Genomic DNA, 22,626 nt, shown 5'->3' on the forward strand with positions numbered 1-22,626 from the left:
GTTCGTGCCCTGGTCCGGGAAGATCCCACATGCCGCGGAGCGGCTGGGCCGGTGAGCCATGGCCGCTGAGCCTGCGTGTCCGGAGCCTGTGCTCCGCAACAGGAGAGGCCACAACAGTGAGAGGCCTGCGTACCACAAAAAAAAAAAAAAAAAAGAAACAGCATGTAGAAAAACAAAGAGCCGAGAAACAAGAGAATGTGTAAGGACAACCACAGCAGCAGGTTCATGGAACATCAACAGTGAGACTGTCACAGGGAGGAAGCATTCAGTGGTCTTGTTATTTCCTAAATACCTATTTCCCCTTACCAGTCTCTGAGAAGGCTCTATCTTGCTGAATGAAAATGATCAAGGAGTGTTTATCAAGCCATGAAACAAGACAGACTAAGAAATGATGTGTTAATCAGATCAGCTATGACTCCAAGAAAGGATGAAATGGAGGAAGGAACGTTTCTTAGGCCCTTAGTGCTGGGTCCGAGACTACCGGCTTTTTCACACAAAATCTCATTTAGTAATTACAACTCTCTTTTAATAAGGAGGGCATTGACTATTTAAGCAGCTTGCTCTAGATCACGCACCTGTTGCTTAAATCCAGGTTTATTTTATTCCACAGACTCCACTCCACCCTCCCCCTAATACAGCACTCTGGTATCATATATGTCTTGATACCATATTATATAAGCATTTATTCCTTCGTTATTTTTTCAAATCTAAAAACATGAATAAAAACAGAAAAACTTAAGCCTTCAAGAATACATAAACCATTCAAACACCAAGAAGCCATCAGAAAAAAAGCACACAGTGATTCCTCAAGAGTGGAAAAAAGAAGTGACTGCTCCTGTAACCCCTACTGAGTCCAGTCAGTCTCAAGTGGCCCTGGAAGGTACTGGCATCGTCATACATAGGACACTACACCCCCGTGGTGAGGCTCCCATAACCTCACGCCACAGAGGGAAGACTGCAGACATGCTGGCTCTCCCTACAGAGAGAGCATGTAAGAAGAAAAAGATACTCTCAAACCAGAATACGTCCTTCCACACAGCACTTACAAATTCACAAAAGTAGGATAAAGTAGTTACGGACAACAGTGTGGCTGGAGTCAGTCAGAGCAGGACTCTAACGGTGGCTCTGTCCCGTAATCAGGTGACCTTGAGCAACTTACCCACTCCAAGAAAATCTTAGTTCCCCATCTCTATCAGGCCTTCTCCACTACACGATATACAGTGTTCAAGAGGATTATGCAAGAAATTTGATTTCTAGTCTATCGAGGACCATTTTTTAGACTGTCCATTACATAAGTAAGCAAGACCATTCAGGGGGTTCCCTTGACATTCTGTTACAGCTTCACTTAACAAACATTTATCATCTCCTACATGTCGGGCACTACACCAGCTAGGTGCTGATAAACACAGGAGGTGACTAAGCCCTGCTCTCCAGAAGTTTCACTCTTCTACACCACAGACTATAGTTTATATGGGTATTTATAAGAAACAAAGACTGCACAATACAGAAGAAACTATGAAAGCGGGCTTCGTTTCAAATCTGCTTATACCTCTCCATCAACGGGTGTCTTTCCTTTTTCCAGATTAATGACAAGTGAAAAAAACCACTTAAATTAGAGTTACAAAACTTAATGAGATAAGCACTAAAGCCCTTTCAGATATAATGCTAGGAAACCCAAAGGTCCTAGGTATCACAAAACAAGAATGAAAATCACAAATATAAAACAGGTTCAGACTTATTACGGTTGTTTGTGAGATGTTATTAGGGAATTTTTGAATAGAGAATCATCACTAAATACTGTCACAAGAAAGTGAGGTTTAGTAAAATATTCTAACTCTGGGTCTAGAGTCCAATGTGACACAATTTTTTGAAACATTTAAACATATGTAAAATGTTCAAATATAATATCCTTAGCAGCTCTTTTCCCAGTTTATGAAGATATACGCTACCATTTTAAGTACTGCTTGAAAAGTACTTCTCTTTTTCCCGGCAAAACACGGAATCCACACTTTTCCCATCGTAATAACTGTTACCACACAGTCTTTGACAGGATTTAGTTCAAAGCAAGCTCTTCAATACGTAGCCACTAAAGCACAAGAAACCTTTTAAACTACCGATATATAAAAGACAATGAATGAAATTTAACCTAGATAATTTGTTTAATGGCAAATATGTTTACTCCACGTTATCATAAGCCCTGAAGTTAGGACGTTTCCAGATGTCCTTGGCCTCTGGCACCAGGCTGGATGCACTGCGTTCAGGGTCAGGCAGGGTCTAGCTATAAACAACCATCAGAATGCCAGCTGGAACTCCCTGCCACAGTCCTGTCTCTTAACGCAAGCCAGGAGTGGGGCTCAGAATGGGGACTTGCTATCCTATGATAAATGCATGTAGTTGGGAGAAAGAAGGGAGATTTACTGAAATTCCCAGTGAAACCGGCAGCCCTCTCCAGCCTCTCCCATTATCACCCAACAGAATGCAGGATGGTCATCTCCACTTACAAGGCAAGGCCATGAGTAGGCATTTCAGCCACTGGCTTTTCAACTTCTTCAGACACTGTAATCCATGATGTTACAGAGCTAGAACTGTCTGGAATGAAGAAAGCAAGTAGGAATGACAGGAGAAGCAGAGTCCTGACCCAACCGGACCAGCAAGAAGACGAAAAAGCAGACAACAACCAGACTGGCTGCCCTCCGCCGCTGTCCCACTCCCCTTGGTCCCTGCTGTGTAGGGAACATTCACCAGGGAAATCAGTAATATCTATAATTATCAACTGCTCTATCTTGTACAATGAATATTGGAAAAGATATTTAAATATGCATTTTTAACAGATGTCTAAAGTTCTTAAGTATGAGTTTCCTACTAGTTCTCAGAACCAATTTTCCCCCATAGGAATGCATCACTTTTTTTTTTTAAAGAATTTCAATGGGCACATATAATTTAATACAAAGAAATTCACTTTATAGTTCACTCTAGACAAATCCATCTCTTCACATATTATCTGACTCTTGGCATGCCTGCAAGCCTACTAAATTAATGCAAAGAAAAATAGCATAAAATTAGATCTTTATATGCCCCAACCCCTTGGAGTAGTTAATATACATCACTTTCCTTCTTTAATTTTCTATTTTCAGATAAATCAAATTCGTGCAGAGTAACAGCTTAAAAATTAATTTGAGTATAAAATTTCATTAATATTTATAGGACAGTTGTGCTCCTCAATGTTTATCTTCTAATAATAGAGATTTTTCGTCCAAAAATGTAGTACAAATTTCAAATAAATACTATTATTCACTTTTTATAGCCAGATGCTGAAGCAATGGAAGATGAATGAATTATACCAAAGGAAGAAGATGACCTATAAGAAAAACGCAAAGATTTTTTTCCAGTCTCTTGTCTTTGTAAGAATTATCATTCAGAAAAAAAGCTAAAATTATGAAATCTGAGAATTTGGCCACTCTGAAACAAATTTGAATATGGATTTCCAAATCTTCAAATTCTTCTTGAAAAAAATACATACACAGTATATACAAAGTACATCAATTAAAATGAAATTAAAAATCTCAATTGATAACATAGATAATTTAATGCATTCAAGGAGAAAAGGCTAAATTTATTGTTTAAATCAGAAAAGTTTTATAAACCATCATATGTCTCTCCCTCAACCAGTTAAACCAGTTAAAATTAGATACCCTGAGTAAAATTTGATATTCCAATAATCACTAGTCTTCACCAGTCTGTCATCTCTTTTATAATGATTTTGCTGAATTCCTCTTCAAAAACCTTTCAATTTCACACTGATAAAACAGAAAATACCATATTTAAAAAGTGAAATTAAAAGTTTTCTCTAGATTCTATTTCTAAAGACATCATTTACAGTCCTGAATGGTTTGGTGTGTGAATATTTATTATTTTGCTTTGCTTTGTCTTAAAGCTTTGCAGCATTTCTGCTCTCTAAAGTCAATTCTTCGTCATATTATGTTTAGATCCTAAATATTTATCCTAATGTTATAATGATACAATGGTAGCACCCAGGTACATCAGAAACAAATATCATTATAGCAAGTGAGCACTGTGCCAGGCCACACTGAATGGGCTATTCATGTACAGGGGAAGACCATGGTCACAAGTCATTTTCAGATGTCTGTACAGAAAATAAAATGCACGAAACCACATTTAAATGAAGTGACTTCCATGATGCTTGCAAAATCAACTGCATTTAACTTGCAAATAGTATAAACCACTCACAAGAGATCACAGAGTGTAGACAGTTCTTGTAGCTGTTAATTACATTTTAATGTCTATGACAATTCTGTTTATGTACTGGACAGACTGTAACCCACAGTTATGTACATATTCACATAAATTACAAAGATATTTATAAAGTAGCACACTTGGGTCAGACCTACAAATTAAATGTACATATTTATAACCTACAGAGAGATTCTGGATAAACATGGCAGATTCAATGCTAACATCTAGTGTCATCCTCTCCTAAAAACAAAATCAACAGTACAGTTTGCTTTTCATTTGTTTTTTTGTTCGTTTGTTTTTATAAAACAAACTCACAAGAATAGGAACAGCAACAAAACTGTGAATGCAAAAACAGATGGACAAGTAGTAACTAACTGAGCCAACACAGTCGACAAGGCAGAATCTTCACAAGACTCAGAAACTGGTGGTACCAGATACCTCTGAGAGCAAAGGGGTGGTGTGCTGGGGGGGGGACGGGGGCAGGGCAAGAGGGGGAGTAAGACGGTGCCTAAAACAAGGAGGAATAGTTAAAAGTTGACTAAGAAGCAGCACCTCTCCGAATAAGCACAGCACTTCCCTCAACCTAACAGAAGCCCAGAGTACTCCCAGAAGAGGACAAAGAGTGGTTCCAGAACCATTGTTGGAGCAGTACTACAGCAATATCTACTGAACGTTGAGATACCCTCATACAACCCTGCCAAACAGTACCCTTCCCTTGGTAAATCTGAGGCCAGACCAATAGGAAAGATCTAACTATGTACTGGGGTAGGAGAAGGGGTATCCCAAATTCCCCTCAACAGCCTACCAGGTGCCCCACAGTAGAACTGATGGTCAGCAAGCCCTGCCAAGGCATTCAGACAACCAAGGATTACTGATAGCTGAGGAAAACCTTCAACATGAACTAGAGACCAAAACAAGCAAAAAAAAAAAAAGAACTAGAAGACAATGAAATGCTGCAAAACAGAGTACAATCATTAATATCTCAAAGAGATGAAAGAAAACACCATGAAACAAAAACAGAATTCTATTAAAACAAAACAAAAATGAATTAGGAAATGAAAAGGAAGAAATGGGAAACAGGAGGAAAAAGGGAGGGAGGAAGGGAGGGACTCAGAGGACTAGAAAGAGCCTTAGAAATTAAAAATACAAAGGAATGAAGAACTCTTCCAGAAATGGTAACAAAAAGAAAATGATATAGAAAATAGTAGGAAAGATAAGAAAATAAGAAGTCCAATAAGTCCAATATCAGATGAAAAAAGTTCTAGAAAGGGAGAAGAGTAAAAAGGAGGGAAGGGAGATCAAAGAAGTAATTCAACTTTCCATGACTGAAAGGAATGCACAGGGCAGTGGAATAAAAAGGGACCCAGATGAAACTTAAGGACACTGGGGGAAAAGAAGGCCCCACAGACATTAGGGCGTGGAGAGAGTATCTACAGAGAATCAGGAAGCAAGAAGAATGGCTTCAGACTTCAGAACCACAGCACTGGGAGCTAAATGACAGGTGAGCAACTGTTTCAAAATTCTGAAGGAGAATGATTTCCAGAATTCTATTCTCAGTCAATCTTTAAGTCATGTATGAGGGTAAAATGAAGACGTTTTCAGAATGCAAGATCTTAAATTTTACTTCCCTGAAACATCTCGAGAAAGCTGCTGGAGGACGGGCTTCACCAAAATGAAAAAGATACAGAATCTAGGAAGCCAAAGATCCAAAGAGGTGGAGGGAAACTCCATGATGACAGTAAAGGGAGACCCTGGATAACAAGTGTGCATTAGACACAGAGGGTACCCTGAGAGATTGGTATAAGGTAGAGGTTCTAGCAGAGATATCTCTAGAAGATAAAATTGATAATATACCTGTTGGATCTGAACATCTTACAACAAAAATGGACAATTGTTACTGATAAAAACTTTTAAATGGAGTGATAAGTACATGTAGAAAATTAAAGAAAAATCGATTATTAACTCTAAGAAAAACAAAGAACTGTGTAGAAAAGGAAAATAGTAGTTTACTACACAGCTCATTTCTGAACAGTTTCCCCAGTCTCAATAACGTAAACAGAACAGTGATCAAATCAAAATCATAACACAACCATACTGGCAGGATGAGCTGATATGAAGGATTCATGCTTGTGGTGAGGACATGGTAAGAAAAGGGAATTAAAAGGTCATCTTGCAGGAGAAATCAACAGATAAATCTTAAAACTGAAAGTAGTAATTCAAGTACATTATTCAAAAATACGGAGGCATCCTGGAAGAATCAGCTAGCAGAGCTCAAAGTAGCTGCCTCTGGGGAAGGGAAATGGGGGAATGAGGGCAGCTACTACTGCTTTTGATGGCAAATATTGTAGAACCACTGACTTTGTAAACCATTTACATCTGTAACCCTGATACAAATAAAAACTTTTAAAAAACTAGGCTAAAAGATTAAAGACACCAGTGGAAAAGATGTACAGTATCATACGCCAAACAAATTTAAAAGCCATCCTTTCTATATTACCATTACTTAGAATTAAGCTAAAAGCCCAGGGGAGGCGTTGAGGGTACACTCACTGCTCAGAGCACACTTCTGAAAGACAAGATAACAATTTGTCAGAGAGCGTCCTCTCCTTATCTCCCTCAGAGGGCTGCAAGATTATTAACCTTCAGAACACAAAGAAGTGGAAAACTACAATTCCCAGTATACCCTGCAGCCCTTTCAATTACTTTAAAGTACATGAGGCTTTGCTATGAGGGAAAAGATTAATTTTAAGAAAATATGGAACTAGTTCTCACAAGACATTTCTAGACTACTGTGTTCTACAGACATAATTTTTCCACTCTCTACTTGAAGAAAAAGAAGATAGAAAATAAATCATCTGTTGGGGTGGAACACTATTATTTTAGTTACTTCAAAGAAAAATTGAAGATGATGGCAATGAAAGTCTAGAAACACAGAATGTTTGAGCTTGAAAGGATCTAAGAGGTCACAGAATCTCTTCTCCCGTCTTCACGCCCCATACGCATCCAGTTCTGCAGATGAGGAGCCCAGGGCTCAGAGAGGTTCAGTGAGCAACCAAAACGCTCAGGGGCTGTGTGCAGAATCACGAGGTCAAAATGATTCACTTATCCATTAACAATTTAAAACACATTTTTGGTAATTACTATATGTAATTATATCACAAAACTGGGGTATTCATAAACCTAGGTTCCACTTCCTATTTTATACTTTTGGTTAAGTCACTTAATATTTTAATTGCTTCAACTTTCCCATCTGTAAAATATATTTCAGAGGAAAGTTTATGAAAGTGGAATGAATACATTTAAGATTCTTAAAGGAAAAAAGAAATCCAATATAATCTCTCTACTATCCTCACTATATACAATGAACACAATCACCCCAAACTCAATATATCCAAAATCAGACTCATCACCCACCTTCTCAAAACTTGACTCTCCTTCTGTATTCAGGCTCTGGGTTAATGGTCCCAAAATCTTCTCTTCCACTCAAACCAGGGAATCTGGATCATCCAACACTCCTCCTCTCCCATCCTACACCTTTGTACCTCAATATAATCAATCTCCATGCCCTACCTAGTTTACCTTCCATATAGATTTCTGTCTTAACCTCTTCAAGCTATAACAGTAATACCATAAACCAGGTGGCTTATAAACAACAGTAAGTTATTTCTCACAGTCAAGCCAAAGCACCGGTAGATTTGATATCTGGTGAGAGCCCACTTCCTGGTTCATAGACAACCATATTTTCGCTGTGTTCTCGCGTGGTAAAAAGGAAAAAGGAGCTCTCTGGGGTCTTTTTTTTTTTTTTTTTTTTTACTAGATCTTTATTGGAGTATAATTGCTTCACAATACTGTGTTAGTTTCTGTTGTACAACAAACTGAATCAGCCATATGCATACACATGTCCCCATATCCCCTCCCTCTTGAGCCTCCCTCCCACCCTCCCTATCCCACCCCTCTAGGTCATCACAAAGCACCGAGCTGATCTCCCTGTGCTATGTGGCTGCTTCCCACTAGCTATTTTACATTTGGTAGCGTATATATGTCCATGCCACTCTCTCACTTCGTCCCAGCTTACCCTTCCCCATCCCCGTGTCAACTCCATTCTCTATGTCTGCATCTTTATTCCTGTCCTGCCCCTACGTTTTTCAGAACGTTTTTTTTTTTTTTGATTCCATGTGTATGTGTTGCCATACGGTATTTGTTTTTCTCTTTCTGACTTACTTCACTCTGTATGACAGACTCTAGGTCCATCCACCTCACTACAAATAACTCAATTTCGTTGCTTTTTATGGCTGAGTAATATTCCATTGTATATATGTGCCACATCTTCTTTATCCATTCATATGTCGATGGACATTTAATTTGGTTCCATGTCCTGGGTATTGCAAATAGTGCTGCAATGAACATTTTGGTACATGACTCTTTTTGAATTGTGGTTTTCTCAGGGTATATGCCCAGTAGTGGGACTGCAGGGTCATACGGTAGTTCTATTTTTAGTTTTTTAAGGAATCTCCATACTGCTCTCCATAGTGGCTGTATCAATTTACATTCCCACCAACAGTGCTGGAGGCTTCCCTTTTCACCACACCCTTGCCAGCATTTATTGTTTCCAGATTTTTTGATAGTGGCCATTCTGACTGGTGTGAGGTGGTACCTCACTGTAGTTTTGATTTGCATTTCTCTAATGATTAGTGATGTTGAGCATCTTTTCATGTGCCTCTTGGCCATCTGTATGTCTTCCCTCATGAAATGTCTATTTCGGTCTTCTGCCCATTTTTTAACTGGATTGTTTGTTTTTTTTGATATTGAGCTGCATAAGCTATTTGTATATTTTGGAGATTAATCCTTTGTCTTGTTTCATTTGCAAATGTTTTCTCCCATTCTGAGGGTTGTCTTTTTGTCTGGTTTACGGTTTCCTTTGCTGGTCCCATCTGTTTATTTTGGCTTTTATTTCCGTTACCCTAGGAGGTGGGTCAAAAAGATCTTGCTGTAGTTTATGTCAAAGAGTGTTTCTCCCATGTTTTGCTCTAAGAGTTTTATAGTGTCTGGTCTTACATTTAGGTCTTTAATCCATTTGGAGTTTATTTTTACATATGGTGTTAGAGAGTGTTCTAATTTCATTCTTTTAAATGCAGCTGTCCAGTTTTCCCAGCACCACTTATTGAAGACGCTGTCTTTTCTCCACTGTATGCTCTTGCCTCCTTTGTGGTAAATTAGGTGACCATATGTGTGTGAGTTTATCTCTGGGCTTTCTATCCTGTTCCACTGGTCTATATTTCTGTTTTTGCGCCAGTACTATACTGTCCCGACTACTGTAGCTTTGTGGTATAGTTTGAAGTTGGGTAGCCTGATTCCTCCAGCTCCATTTTTCTTTCTCAAGATTGCTTTGGCTATTCGGGGTCTTTTGCGTTTTCATACGAATTGTAAAATTTTTGTTCTAATGCTGTGAAGAATGCCATTGGTAGTTTGATAGGGATTGCATTGAATGTGTAGATTGATTTGGGTAGTATGGTCATTTTCACAATATTGATTCTTCCAATCCAAGAACATGGTATATTTCTCCATCTGTTTATGTCACCTTTGATTTCTTTCATCAGTGTTTTATAGTTTTCTGAGTAAAAGTCTTTTGCCTCCTTAGGCAGGTTTATTCCTAGGTATTTTTATTCTTTTTTTGCAATGGTAAATGGGACTGTTACCTTAATTTCCCTTTCAGATTTTTCATCATTAGTGTATAGGAATGCCAGAGATTTCTGTGCATTAATTCTGTATCCTGCAACCTTACCGAATTTCTTAATTAGCTCTAGTAGTTTTCCGGTGGCACATTAGGATTCTCTATGTATAGTATCATGTCATCTGCAAACAGTGACAGTTTTACTTCTTTTCCAACTTGTACTACTTTTATTTCTTTTTCTTCTCTGATTGCCATGGCTAGGACTTCCAAAACTATGATGAGTAGTAGTGGTGAGAGTGGACCTCCTTGTCTTGTTCCTGATCTTAGAGGAAATGCTTTCAGTTTTTCACCACTGAGCATGATGTTGGCTGTGGGTTTGTCGTATATGGCCTTTATTATGTTGAGGTAGGTTCCCTCTATGACCCTTATCTGGAGTGTTTTTATGATAAATCAGTGTTGAATTTTGTCAAAAGTTTTTTCTGCATCTGTTGAGATGATCATATGGTTCTTATTCCTTAATTTGTTAGTGTGGTGTATCACACTGATTGATTTGCATATATTGAAGAATCCTTACATCCCTGGGATAAATACCACTTGATCATGGTGTATGATCCTTTTAATGTGCTTTTGGATTCTGTTTGCTAGTATTTTGTTCAGGATTTTTGCATCTATGTTCATCAGTGATATAGGTCCATAATTTTCTTTTTTTGTGATATCTTTTTCTGGTTTTGGTATCAGGGTGATAGTGGCTTCGTAGAATGAATTTGGGAGTGTTTCTCCCTCTGCAATTTTTTGGAAGAGTTTGAGAAGGATCAGTGTTAGCTCTCCTCTAAATGTTTGATAGAATTCACCTGTGAAGCCATCTGGTCCTGGACTTTTGTTTGTTGGAAGATTTTTAATTACAGCTTCAATTTCATTACTTGTGATAGGTCTGTTTATATTTTCTAATTCTTCCTGGTTCAGTCTTGGGAAATTGTACTTTTCCAAGAATTTGTCCATTTCTTCGTGGTTGTCCATTTTATTGGCATATAGTTGTTTGTAGTACTCTCTTACAATCCTTTGTATTTCTGCAATGTCAGTTGTGATTTCTCCTTTTTCATTTCTAATTTTATTGATTTGTGACCTCTCCCTTTTTTTCTTGATGAGTCTGGTTAAGGGTTTATCTATTTTGTTTATCTTCTCAAAGAACCAGCTTTTAGTTTTATTGATCTTTGCTATTGTTTTCTTCCTTTCTATTTCATTTATTTCTGCCCTGATCTTTATGATTTCTTTCCTTCTACTGACTTTGGGTTTTCTTTGTTCTTCTTTCTCTAGTTGTTTTAAGTGTAGTGTTAGATTGTTTATTTGAGATTTTTCTTGTTTCTTGAGGTGAGACTGAATTGCTATAAACTTCCCTCTCAGAACTGCTTTTGCTGCATCCCATAGGTTTTCGGTCTTCGTGTTTTCACTTCAGTTGTTTCTATGTATTTTTTAATTTCTACTTTGATTTCTTCAGTGATCTCTTGGTTATTTAGTAGTGCACTGTTTAGCCTCCATATACTTGTGTTTTTTACATTCTTTTCCTGTAACTGATTTCCAATCTCATAGTGCTGTGGTCAGAAGAGATGCTTGATATGATTTCAACTTTCTTAAATTTACTGAGGCTTGATTTGTGACCCAAGATGTGATCTATCCTGGAGGATGTTCCATGTGTACTCGAGAAGTATATTCTACCACTTTGGGGTGGAATGTTCTACAAATATGAATTAAATCTATCTATTGGGTCTATTGTGTCATTTAAAGCTTGTGTTTCCTTATTTATTTTCTGTTTGGATGTCCTGTCCATTGGTGTAAGTGGGGTGTTAAAGTCCCCTACTATGATTGTGTTACTGTTGATTTCTCCTTTCATGACCTTATGTATTGAGGTGCTCCTATGTTGGGTGCATAAACATTTATAATTGTTATATCTTCCTCTTGGGTTGATCCTTTGATCGTTATGCAGTGTCTGTCCCTCCTTATCTCTTGTAACAGTCTTTATTTCAAAGTCTATTTTATCTGATACAAGTATTGCTACTCCAGCTTTCTTTTGATTTCCATTTGCAAGGAATATCTTTTTCCACCCCTCCACTTTCAGTCTGTATGTGTCCCTAGGTCTGACGTGGGTCTCTTGTAGACAGCATATATATGGGTCTTGTTTTTTTATCCATTCAGCCAGTCTGTGTCTTTTGGTTGGGGCATTTAATCCATTTACATTCAAGGTTATTATCAATATGTATGTTCCTATTACCATTTTCTTAATGGTTTGAGGGCTTGTTTTCGTGGGTCTTTTTCTTTTCTTGTGCTTCCCGCCCAGAGAAGTTTCTTTAGCATTTGTTGTAAAGCTGGTTTGGTGGTACTGAATTCTCTTAGCTTTTGCCTGTCTGAAAAGCTTTTGATTTCTCCATCAAATATGAAGGAGATCCTTGCTGGGAAGAGTAATCTTGGTTGTAGGTTTTTCTCTTTCATCACTTCAAGTATATCCTGCCACTCCCTTCTGACCTGCAGAGTTTCTGTTGAAAAATCAGCTGATAACCTTATGGGGGATTCCCTTGTATGTTATTTTTTGTTTTTCCCTTGCTGCTTTTAATATTTTTTCTTTGAATTTCTTTTTTGTTAATTTGATTAATATGTGTCTTGGTGTGTTTTTCCTAGGGTTTATCCTGTATGCGACTCTCTGTGCTTCCTTGACTTGGGTGACTATTTCCTTTCCCATATTAGGCAAGTTTTTGACTATAATCTCTTCAAATATTTTCTCAGACCCTTTCTTTTTCTCTTTTCCTTCTGGGACCCCTATAATTCGAATGTTGGTGCGTTTAGTGTTGTCCCAGAGGTCTCTGAGATTGTCTTCAATTGTTTTCATTCTTTTTTCTTTATTCTCCTCCTCAGCAGTTATTTCCACCATTTTGTCTTCCAGCTCACTTATTCGTTCTTCTGCCTCAGTTATTCTGTTATTGATTCCTTCTAGTGTATTTTTCATTTCAGTTATTGTGTTGTTCATCTCTGTTTGTTTGTTCTTTAGTTCTTCTAGATCTTTGTTAAACATTTTTTGTATTTTCTCACTCCGTGCCTCCATTCTATTCCCAAGATTCTGCATCATCTTTACTATCATTACTCTGAATTCTTTTTCAGGTAGATTGCCTATTTCCTCTTCATTTATTTGGTCTTATAGGCTTTTACCTTTCTCCTTCATCTGTGACATAATTTTTTGCTGTCTCAATTTTTTTTTTTCTTTTTATGAGTGGGATTGTGTTTCTGTCTTACTGGTTGTTTGGCCTCAGGCTTCCAACGCTGGAGTTTGTAGGCTGCTGGGTAGAGATGAGGACCTCTGTGAGACCTCACTCCGATGAATATTCCCTGGCGTCTGAGGTTCTCTCTTAGTCCAGTGGTTCAGACTTGGAGCTCCCACCACAGGAGCTTCGGCCTGACCCCCAGCTCGTGAACCAAGATCCCACAAGCTGCGTGGGGTGGCGGTTCACTTGGGGGTTCCTCCTGCCTCCTTGGGCGTCAGTGTCCCCTACCAGTGGCTGGCAGGTACCCTCGTTGTGGGGAGATGCTAACTCGGTGTCTTCCCACATGGCCATCTTGACTCTGCCCTTCTGGGGTCTTTTTTTATAAGGGCACTAACCCCATTCGTGAGGGCTCTGCCCTCATGACCTAATCACCTCCCAAAGGTCCCACCTCCTAATAACATCACAGTGTTTTCAACATATGAATTATGGGGAGACAAAAACACTCAGTCCCACGCCTTTCCTTTTTATCCTTACCACCACTATACTAATCCACTGGGGTCCTACTTTATTTTGGTCTTTGTGTGGCAAAACTCAGAACAGATCATTCCAGTCTCCAGGTTTTTTTCCTTTAAATCCCTCTTCCCTACCAAGCAGCAGGCAGAAAATGGCCTACCTAAAACGCTAACTTCAAAGGGCCACCCCCTCCTCCTCCTTGGAACTAGAAAGTCTCCATATTGCTTTACAGGATCAAGTCAAGCTTCCCAACTTGGCATTAAGAGTTCTCCATGACCCAGCACCCCTCCAGTATCATCCCAAGCAAGCTACCCACAAGCAACTAAGCAAAGGTCCCTATAGCAAGCAAGACTGGCTGGCACCACACACCACTTCCCACCCACCCGTATGCTATTCTTTCTGCCTGAGACACAAGTCCCACCTTTCTTTTTTTTTTAATGACTCTTATTCATCTTATAAAACTTGGCTGATGATCTGATTAAAATCATCACCTTACAAGACTACAAGCTCATCAAGGTTGGGAAGTAATTTAGTCACAACTTCACCCTGCCAGGGTCCAGCACCCAGGTAGACACAGAGTGGGCCTGCAATAATGCAGAAGCACTCATCAGTCTTACAAAACAAAAGATGCCAACTCAAAGAACAGTCTACATTCACTGCCCCTTTCTTCATTCACTCCTCAAACCACCGCAATTTAGCTTTTACTAAATCACAGGAAAAAATCCCTAGCCGCTTCATAATCCTTGTTTCTTCTTGACCCTTCTGCAGCATGTGGTATTGCTGGCCACTCTGTACTACTCTGTAACAGATACCCATCTCTTTCATAACACTGATACTCCTCTCACCACTTTGTCTTCTGTACTGTACCTTCGGTCTCCTCTTTTGCCACTCACCTCTGAAGTGCTTGTTTTCCCCTTGGTTTGTCCTCAGTCCCCTTCCTTCTTCTATTCCTTTGGCAATGCACCTCCTTTCTTACGGTTTCTACAATGGACCTACCATTGCAATTCTCAACCCAGGTTACACAGAGTCTAGGACCCACTCCAGATCAAGTAAAATAAACTCTCTGGGGAAGTATTCACCATGGACACTTGTTAAAATTCCCCACTTGATTCTAAAGGAATGCCAGGGCTCAGAAGCACTGAGCCAAACATTAACTTTAGAATGGAACCTCAAATTTCTTCAACATCCACAACCCCCTGACCCATATTTCCAAATGCCCACTGAACACTTCTGTTTCCTGCACACTCCTTTCATAAAACCAAAGTTGATATCTTCCCTCAGATCTGCTCCTCCTCCTGGATTCCTTTATCTCTAAACTGACACCTACATGGGCGCCCAAGCTACACACTGGGGAACCTTTCCCTTGCCTTACCTGATACTCAGTTACTAAGATCCATGTGTTCGACCTATTAAATACATCTTAGGCAGCCCCTACCCCTCAAGCCCTAAGTAGGGTAACTTCCTTATCATTCACCCTTCTTCCAGGCTCCCTGTTCAGTCTACCCTCCACACCACCAGCAATCACCTATCTAGACACAGATTTATAGTTACTCCCCAGGTAAAACTTCCTACAAAAAGAGAAAAGCTCTCCTACTTAGACATGGTAAAGTTCAAATTCCTTGGAATGGTGTATAATACCACTCATATTCACAGCCTTTCTCTAATCTACTTTCCCAATCCAAACTTCTGTCACATTCTCCAACATCTTTAGCCCTGTGAGAATCAGATTACTCTCCATCAACATACCAATCAAGTTTAGGATTATAAAACATTTCCACTGTCAAGAATATGAAACACATACACACACACACTTCTGTTATTCTCATTAAACCTGCTTCAAATGTTACCTTCCTTTCTTGTAAAGCCTTCCCACTCTAGCTTTCACAGAATCAATATCTCCCTCACCTCTGATTCCCACAGCTCTTTTTATAAACCTTTATGATACTAATTACCACACTATATGAGGTTGTTGACATACCTGCTCTATGGTTCTTCAAGTGTTCTCTAAGGGCCTAGAATGTATATCTTTTTCAAAACCAAGTTTTTGTTACATTAGAGAAATTATAAAATGTTGGTTGCACAAAAGGCAAATTACCTTGGCACAAAGGGGGTGCCAAGGCTTTTTTCTAAAAAGACTCAGACTGTCACAGTCTAGAAACAAAATAGCAGGGGAAAAAAAAGAGGATTTCTGTTTTAAGTTCTCTATTCTAATTATGAGAAATACAGAATGCTGTTCCTCAAAAATCAGTTATTGACATCTTAACTAAATATGTTTTGTGGGAGTGACTGAAGACTCCATTAAATGGAAGTTAAAACTATCATTTTGCCAACTGAAATTCTTTTTTTCCCTTACAATAATTCCCAAGTAAATGAAAGAGTAAAACTATTGTCTTCATCTTGGTATAGATGTTAGATAATTAACTTGCAGGAAGAGCAAAATTTACAGCTCTGGACTACAATAATACGATCATTTTATCTTACTACCTCTTTATTGGCATAAATCCCATTTTTTTAATGGTCTTCTGGTTCCTGACTATTAGAAATTATTGGCAATTTACACTAACAGGCTTCCGCCATGTTTCACTTCCAAATCCTACTGTGGCTGTTCATCCCAATCAAAACCAAAATCGATCAATTTTTAAGATTAAGAAAAGGGACATTAAAAAATAAATTATGCAAGCAATCTAAAATCCTTCCAATATTATCTACAATAAACTCTGAGCATTAAATAAGATTATAAAGAACTATTAAGTCATTAAATCTATGCTATACCAACTTTAGAAAATGAAATTTGAGAATATAGCATTAAAAATTGGTAAGAAAGCAAATTCTGCATAAGAAAATATATCCATAAGTATAAGTGTTTTTATTCACATTCATCTCACTTATGCAATCCACTTAGCCACTAACTCGATGAGCAGAGGTTAAATTCTCAGTCCTTTTACGGTTTATCAGATTCTCAAATCTGCATCAGTACTGTGTTAAAAGCACAGTCTTTCCCTGTGCCCCCCCCCAACCCTTTAAAAGGCAGAATAGCACCAAACGGTTGAAACAACAACTCCTGCTGCATGCAATTACACAACTAGACAAGAAGGGTGCGAAAGTTTGAATGAAAATATTAGAAGTGACGGCTTTCCACCTTAGTCTTTCTGTGCCCTCTCCAAACTGCAGGGAGCAGATGGTAATTTTCAAGTACATTTAGACCAGGCTTGGAAGGACGACTCAGCGATAAAGAAATAACTGCACATGGAAAAAACCACATGTTTTGCAACCTACAGTTTTTAATCTAGAAAAGCTTTAGTCCCAGTTAACACAAACAGAAAAGCTGCCATACGCATGGCTCCATATAAAACGCTGGTGTATAAATTATAAAATACATTTTCAACAGTTTCCTTTTCACATTTGTACTACAACATGCCAGTTAAACACTGGAATGTTTAAGAAAAAACAACCGAAAAACTAAAATCTAAATATTATTTAAGTCACCAAAGAATACTAACTCTTAAGGGAAGGAGAGCGCTTCCCTGCTCTGAATCCCATTACGGCCAAAATAAATCAGGCAATGGGTGGCAATGCCAATGGCATCAATAGCAGTACTGATCTCCAGCACATAATCACATCAGGTTTACGGCCAAAAGTTTAAAGGATAACAGAGAAGGAATAAACTAGACATTGTTGATTCATTTATATTTCAAATGCAAAACTGACTACAGTAATGATTAAGGATTAGAAAGCTATTTTCCTCTTTTCCTCTTCAAGCCAAATTAAAAAAGAAAAAGGAAAATGAAAGCAGTTCCAGAACAGGCGACCAGCACCTTGGTCATGGCTCTTTAGCCCCTCGCTCATCTCCAGCACCACCTTCAATTTCCAGTTAAACAGAAATTTCAGAAAAAAGCCCTCCCTAACACTAAGCCCAGGGACGCAAATAAGTAACAGCGCTCGCGAGCAGGAGAGCCTGGCGGAGCCCTACACCAGAAATCTGGACCCAGGCCATGGCCACACCAGGGCCTCTCCTTCTATCCACTGGGCCACCTGTCCTTTAATTTCAAGTGGCTTATGCCTGGTATTTAAGCTTCAGAGGGCCTACAAACTGCCTCTACATGGGGAGGACAGGGTTCTGACATTCTCCAAAATGTGGGTGGCAGGAAAACAACATACTTTTGTCTTCAGAAAACCTAGGTTCACCTTTTTTTTTGCGGTACGCGGGCCTCTCACTGTTGTGGCCTCTCCTGTTGCTGAGCACAGGCCCCGGACGCGCAGGTCCAGCGGCCATGGCCCACCGGCCCAGCCGCTCCGCGGCATGTGGGATCCCCCCGGACCGAGGCACGAACCCGTGTCCCCTGCATCGGCAGGCGGACTCCCAACCACTGCGCCACCAGGGAAGCCCCCTAGGTTCACCTTTTGACACTTCAAAACTGTATAACCTTGGGAATGTTACTTAACCTAAACCTCCATTTCCTCATCTGGGGAATAGTAATACTCCAGGTACTACTTAACAAGGCTATTATGAGGTTCAAGTGAGATTACTGGTTTAAAAGCACTTAACAAGCTGTAGGAACCTTACTAAGTTGATGTTCTAGTTGTCGTAATACTTTTCCATAGTGGGAAATGTAAGTTTCCCTCAATCACAGCTGTCACCACAGGACACCCGTAAATTCAACCACAGGCCTTTCTGGGTCATTACAGCCTTGGAATGAACTAGTGAAGTCAGAGACGCCATCCTAACCTTACATCACCAGTACTTCAGTCTCTCAACTGCTCAGTTTAGATACTGCATCAATCATTTTTCTAGCTTTTCCCCCAAGCATCTTCCCTTCACATTTTATGCCATAGTTTCCACAAAATGATTGATACATTTTACATTTAAGCAAAGCAGTGTATTTTTAAGCAGTGGGGTTTACTAGACCTAAGCATTTTGAGGAGCTGACATTTATTTTCGTGTGTGAGAATACACACACACACATATATATATATACAATGCAACAAATGAGCTATGATATAGATATGTGTGTGTGCATATATATGTACATATGGGCTATGATGTGTGTGTGTACACACACACATACACACACACACCTATGGCTATAAGAGAGTGAGCCAAATATAAGAATCCAATCTACACACAAAACCCAGTGTGTGATGCTGAGGGGGCAGCATGGCTTAGTGGTTAAGAGTCTAGAGTAGCGCTGACCGGAATGAATTCCAGCTTCTTCACTACAAGTACGGGGAAAGTTACTTATTAATCTCTCCGTGCCTCAGTTTCGTCATCTGTAAAATGAGATAGTATATACCTCATAGAATTGCTGTGAAGTTTAATGAGTTATGTATTGATAAAATGATAGAAACAGCATATGGCATATACTGGGGGATGTAAAGTGTTTATATTAACATCATTCAATGTGTCCTGAAAAGTGTAGGTTATAAGATCATCATGTACACATGTATATATGGTTCTATGCATTCAGATACAGGTGACCTTTGAGCAACACGAGGATTGGCGCATCAAAACTCCATGTGTAACTTACAGTCAGTCCTCTGAATCCGCAGCTCTGCATCCAAGGGTTCAACCAACCGTGAAGCGTGCAGTACCATAGTACGTATTTAGTGAAAAACATCTGAATGTACGTGGACCTGGGATTTCAAATCCGTATTGTTCAAGGGTCAACTGAATATGAATGGATTTGTTTAAGCATACACACATCTTTCCATATGGTATCTACAGAAAGTTCATTTGGGTTAACATTAGGTTAACACATACTGAGTGTTTACCCTATGCCGAACACTGTTCTAAGAACTCAAAAATATATGAACATGTTTAATCCTCATAACAACCCTACAAGGAAACTGAGGTGCAGAATGACTCCTGAACCCACTATCTTATCCACTACTGGCCACCAGTTTACATGAACACGGTTATAATCACAGTACATGAAAACAGCAGGTTACATAACCAAAATTTTTCCTTATGAATTTGATAACAGAGAACAAACCACTATAGTCTTTACTTTCATACTGGTATTTTCAACAACTCTTTTTCATAGGAGTACTACGGCAACTCTAAGGATCCCATGAATAAGAGAGCAGTCAGCTACTTCCTATATTATAGAGTCAATTTTAATTTCTCTGATATAAATCAGTGGATTACATACTCCCATCTCTAACTGTGGTATTTTAAACAATACACACACACCCACACACCCCAGATTTAGGGCTCCATTCAAAATAATGAACTGTTTTGATGAACTTAAAGCTTCATTGTTTTCATCAGTTTTCATATAGCTAACTTATTGCTTGGCTTGATTATTAATATTTCATCTTAATAGAATTATAAAAGATTATTTTACAACTTTTATCAGAAACACTGCCTAAAATATGTGATATCTGTCAAAACAGAGAAACTAAAAATAAACGTAAACTCGTAGCTCGATCAAATGATTATTCATTTGTGAAATAAATACCAGTTAAACCAGGACAAATGAAACACAGAAGTGAAGCTACAGGTGTGTTATACTTTACGTGCTACAATCTCATGCTTCTATTTTAACATACACTTCCACAAAAGAAATAGCCTAGGGCTTCCCTGGTGGCGCAGTGGTTGAGAGTCCGTCTGCCGATGCAGGGGACACGGGTATGTGTCCCGGTCCGGGAAGATCCCACATGCCGCAGAGCGGCTGGGCCCGTGAGCCATGGTCGCTGAGCCTGCACGTCCGGAGCCTGTGCTCCGCAATGGGAGAGACCACAACAGTGAGAGGCCCGTGTACCGCAAAAAAAAAAAAAAAAAAGAAAAGAAAGAAATAGCCTATATTCTACAGAAGGTAAACTTGGATGCATTTGTATACATTAATGTTTTTGTAGCTAAAGTTCACTCTCAGTGTAAATTCTGTTGAATCCCCAGCTTTGGAAAATCAAAGGGCAATTTCCTCATTAACTTGCTTTTAAAGTGTCATGCACTCCACTTGAAAACTTACTGCTAATTCTTAATACAACTTAGATAATATTATAAACTTGTTCTTCCAAAATTGAACATTATTCCCAGTCTCTCTGACCTATATTCATTCATCCCTTCGTGTTAAATTAAGCTGACACTGGTAGTGTTATTACAGCATGGATTTTTTTATATAAATTTATTTATTTATTATTATTTTTGGCTGCACTGGGTCTTTGTTGCTGTGCACAGCTTTCTCTAGTTGCGGCGAGCGGGGGCTACTCTTCGCTGCAGTGCACGGACTTCTCACTGCGGTGGCTTCTCTTGTTGCGGAGCACGGGCTCTAGGCACACAGGCTTCAGTAGTTGTGGCACGTGGGCTCAGTAGTTATGGCTTGCAGGCTCTAGAGCGCAGACTTAGTAGTTGTGGCACACGGGCTTAGCTGCTCTGCAGCATGTGGGATCTTCCAGGACCAGGGCTCGAACCCGTGTCCCCTGCATTGGCAGGCAGACTCCTAACCACTGCACCACCAGGGAAGCCCCTACAGCATGGATTTCAACTTTAACACAGAATTCCGTTCAATATGAGAAGCATCCACCTAACCCCCTCCCGCCTTGAGCTAGTAGTTTATCACAAAAGCCTTATCAAAGTGGCCCAAATGGACAAAAACTGCCTAGCGGTTAACTGGAAGTTAACAGGACAAAGCAATGAAAGGAACAGAAGCCCATGTTACCACCTAACACGTTTTGTTCATTTATTCTAGTGATCCTGTTTTTGTTTTAATTATTTATGGTAATTATAGCAGTTAATGTGTTGTAACATTTTCACAAAAGAAATGAACTCTCAATATAATAAAACCTTCCCAAATCTTTCAATATTTCATCCATGCCCAACACACTCAGCACAACAACCAGACTGCAGTGCATTAGCTGATTTCCAGAGTCTGAAAGCACTCCACATTAACCAGATCGGGGCGGGGGGGTGACTCCTCAGTCATTTACATCCGTAAGATCTAAAGCACGGGGAATAGCATAGCCTAGAGTTTCTCAATCCTGAGACAATTTGGTCAATTCTGACATCTCTCCCAACACCTGCCTTGGGTCTGGAGCGGCTATTTAATAAGCCTGGACAAATGAACCAGACACTCAGATCTTCAGTGCGCTCTGCTGCTCCATCACCCCCGACCCCTGCCTCCTACCCTCTCAAAGGGTCCTTAAACTGCCTCAGGTATGGGTGGTAAGGATTCTTAATTTTCTGAATTCCATGGAAAATCCCCAAATAAAAATCAATAATTACTCAAACCCAAAGAAAACAGCCGTTTCGAGTTCATTTTAGCTCATTATGGCAATCGTGCTCAATCCTTAGCCGGAAAAAAAAAAGAAAGAAAAGAAGAAAGAGGGAGAATAGAGTACTAGTTATAAGCTGGCTTTAGTTCATAAAAGAAAACTGTTAACGTCACAATTCAAAACTCAATGAAGAACCATATGTTTTGTGAAAACATTCATAACAGCGTTTTTCACCAAAAAAAGAAAAAAAATGTTTTTCAGTGAGCTCTACTGGTAAATTCTTTACAAGTTATCACCTCGTTTAACCGTAAAAACCTATGGAGGCAGATTAATATTATCTCACCCATTTTACAAATGCAGAAACCGTCTCCCAGAGGTTAAGGGTGAGCTTGAGAGCTCAAAAGCAAACAGGAAGGAGTCCATGTGTCACGAAAGTGACACAATATAAAACAAGCACAACTGTGCTGGCAAATCAGAAGTAACAAGAAGTCAGACATTCCTTCCACCACAAAACGCCCAGGTGGAAGAAGAAAGAAGCAGGCTTCCAACAGGCTCCAGCTGTGCCCTACCTCAACCCACAGGGTGACCTGGAGGTAAACCAAGGCCTCCCTGGAAAGGAAGATTGGGCCCCAAACTGACCAGCTTAGGGATCTACCATCAGGGCCCATTATTATGCCCAGGGCAGAAATAAAGGTCATCCTTAGACACTCTCAGGACTCTGAATTTTAA

General features: G+C 39.4%; 1 protein-coding gene across 3 annotated transcripts in view; it reads right to left on the bottom strand.

The window, feature by feature from the left end:
- ARID1B (AT-rich interaction domain 1B) overlaps positions 1 to 22,626 on the bottom strand; it is a 408,409-nt gene that overhangs the window by 310,863 nt on the left and 74,920 nt on the right. Inside the window, exon 4 of one of the 3 annotated variants that reach the window (XM_065889252.1) lies at positions 1,018 to 1,041. The exons of the other annotated variants lie outside the window; for them this stretch is intronic. Coding sequence (XP_065745324.1) covers positions 1,018 to 1,041 — 24 coding nt within the window. The remainder of the gene's footprint in view (positions 1 to 1,017; positions 1,042 to 22,626) is intronic. 3 annotated transcript variants of the gene reach the window in all.

This window comes from Phocoena phocoena, chromosome 12 (genome assembly GCF_963924675.1).
Source record: "Phocoena phocoena chromosome 12, mPhoPho1.1, whole genome shotgun sequence".
NCBI lineage: Eukaryota > Metazoa > Chordata > Mammalia > Artiodactyla > Phocoenidae > Phocoena > Phocoena phocoena.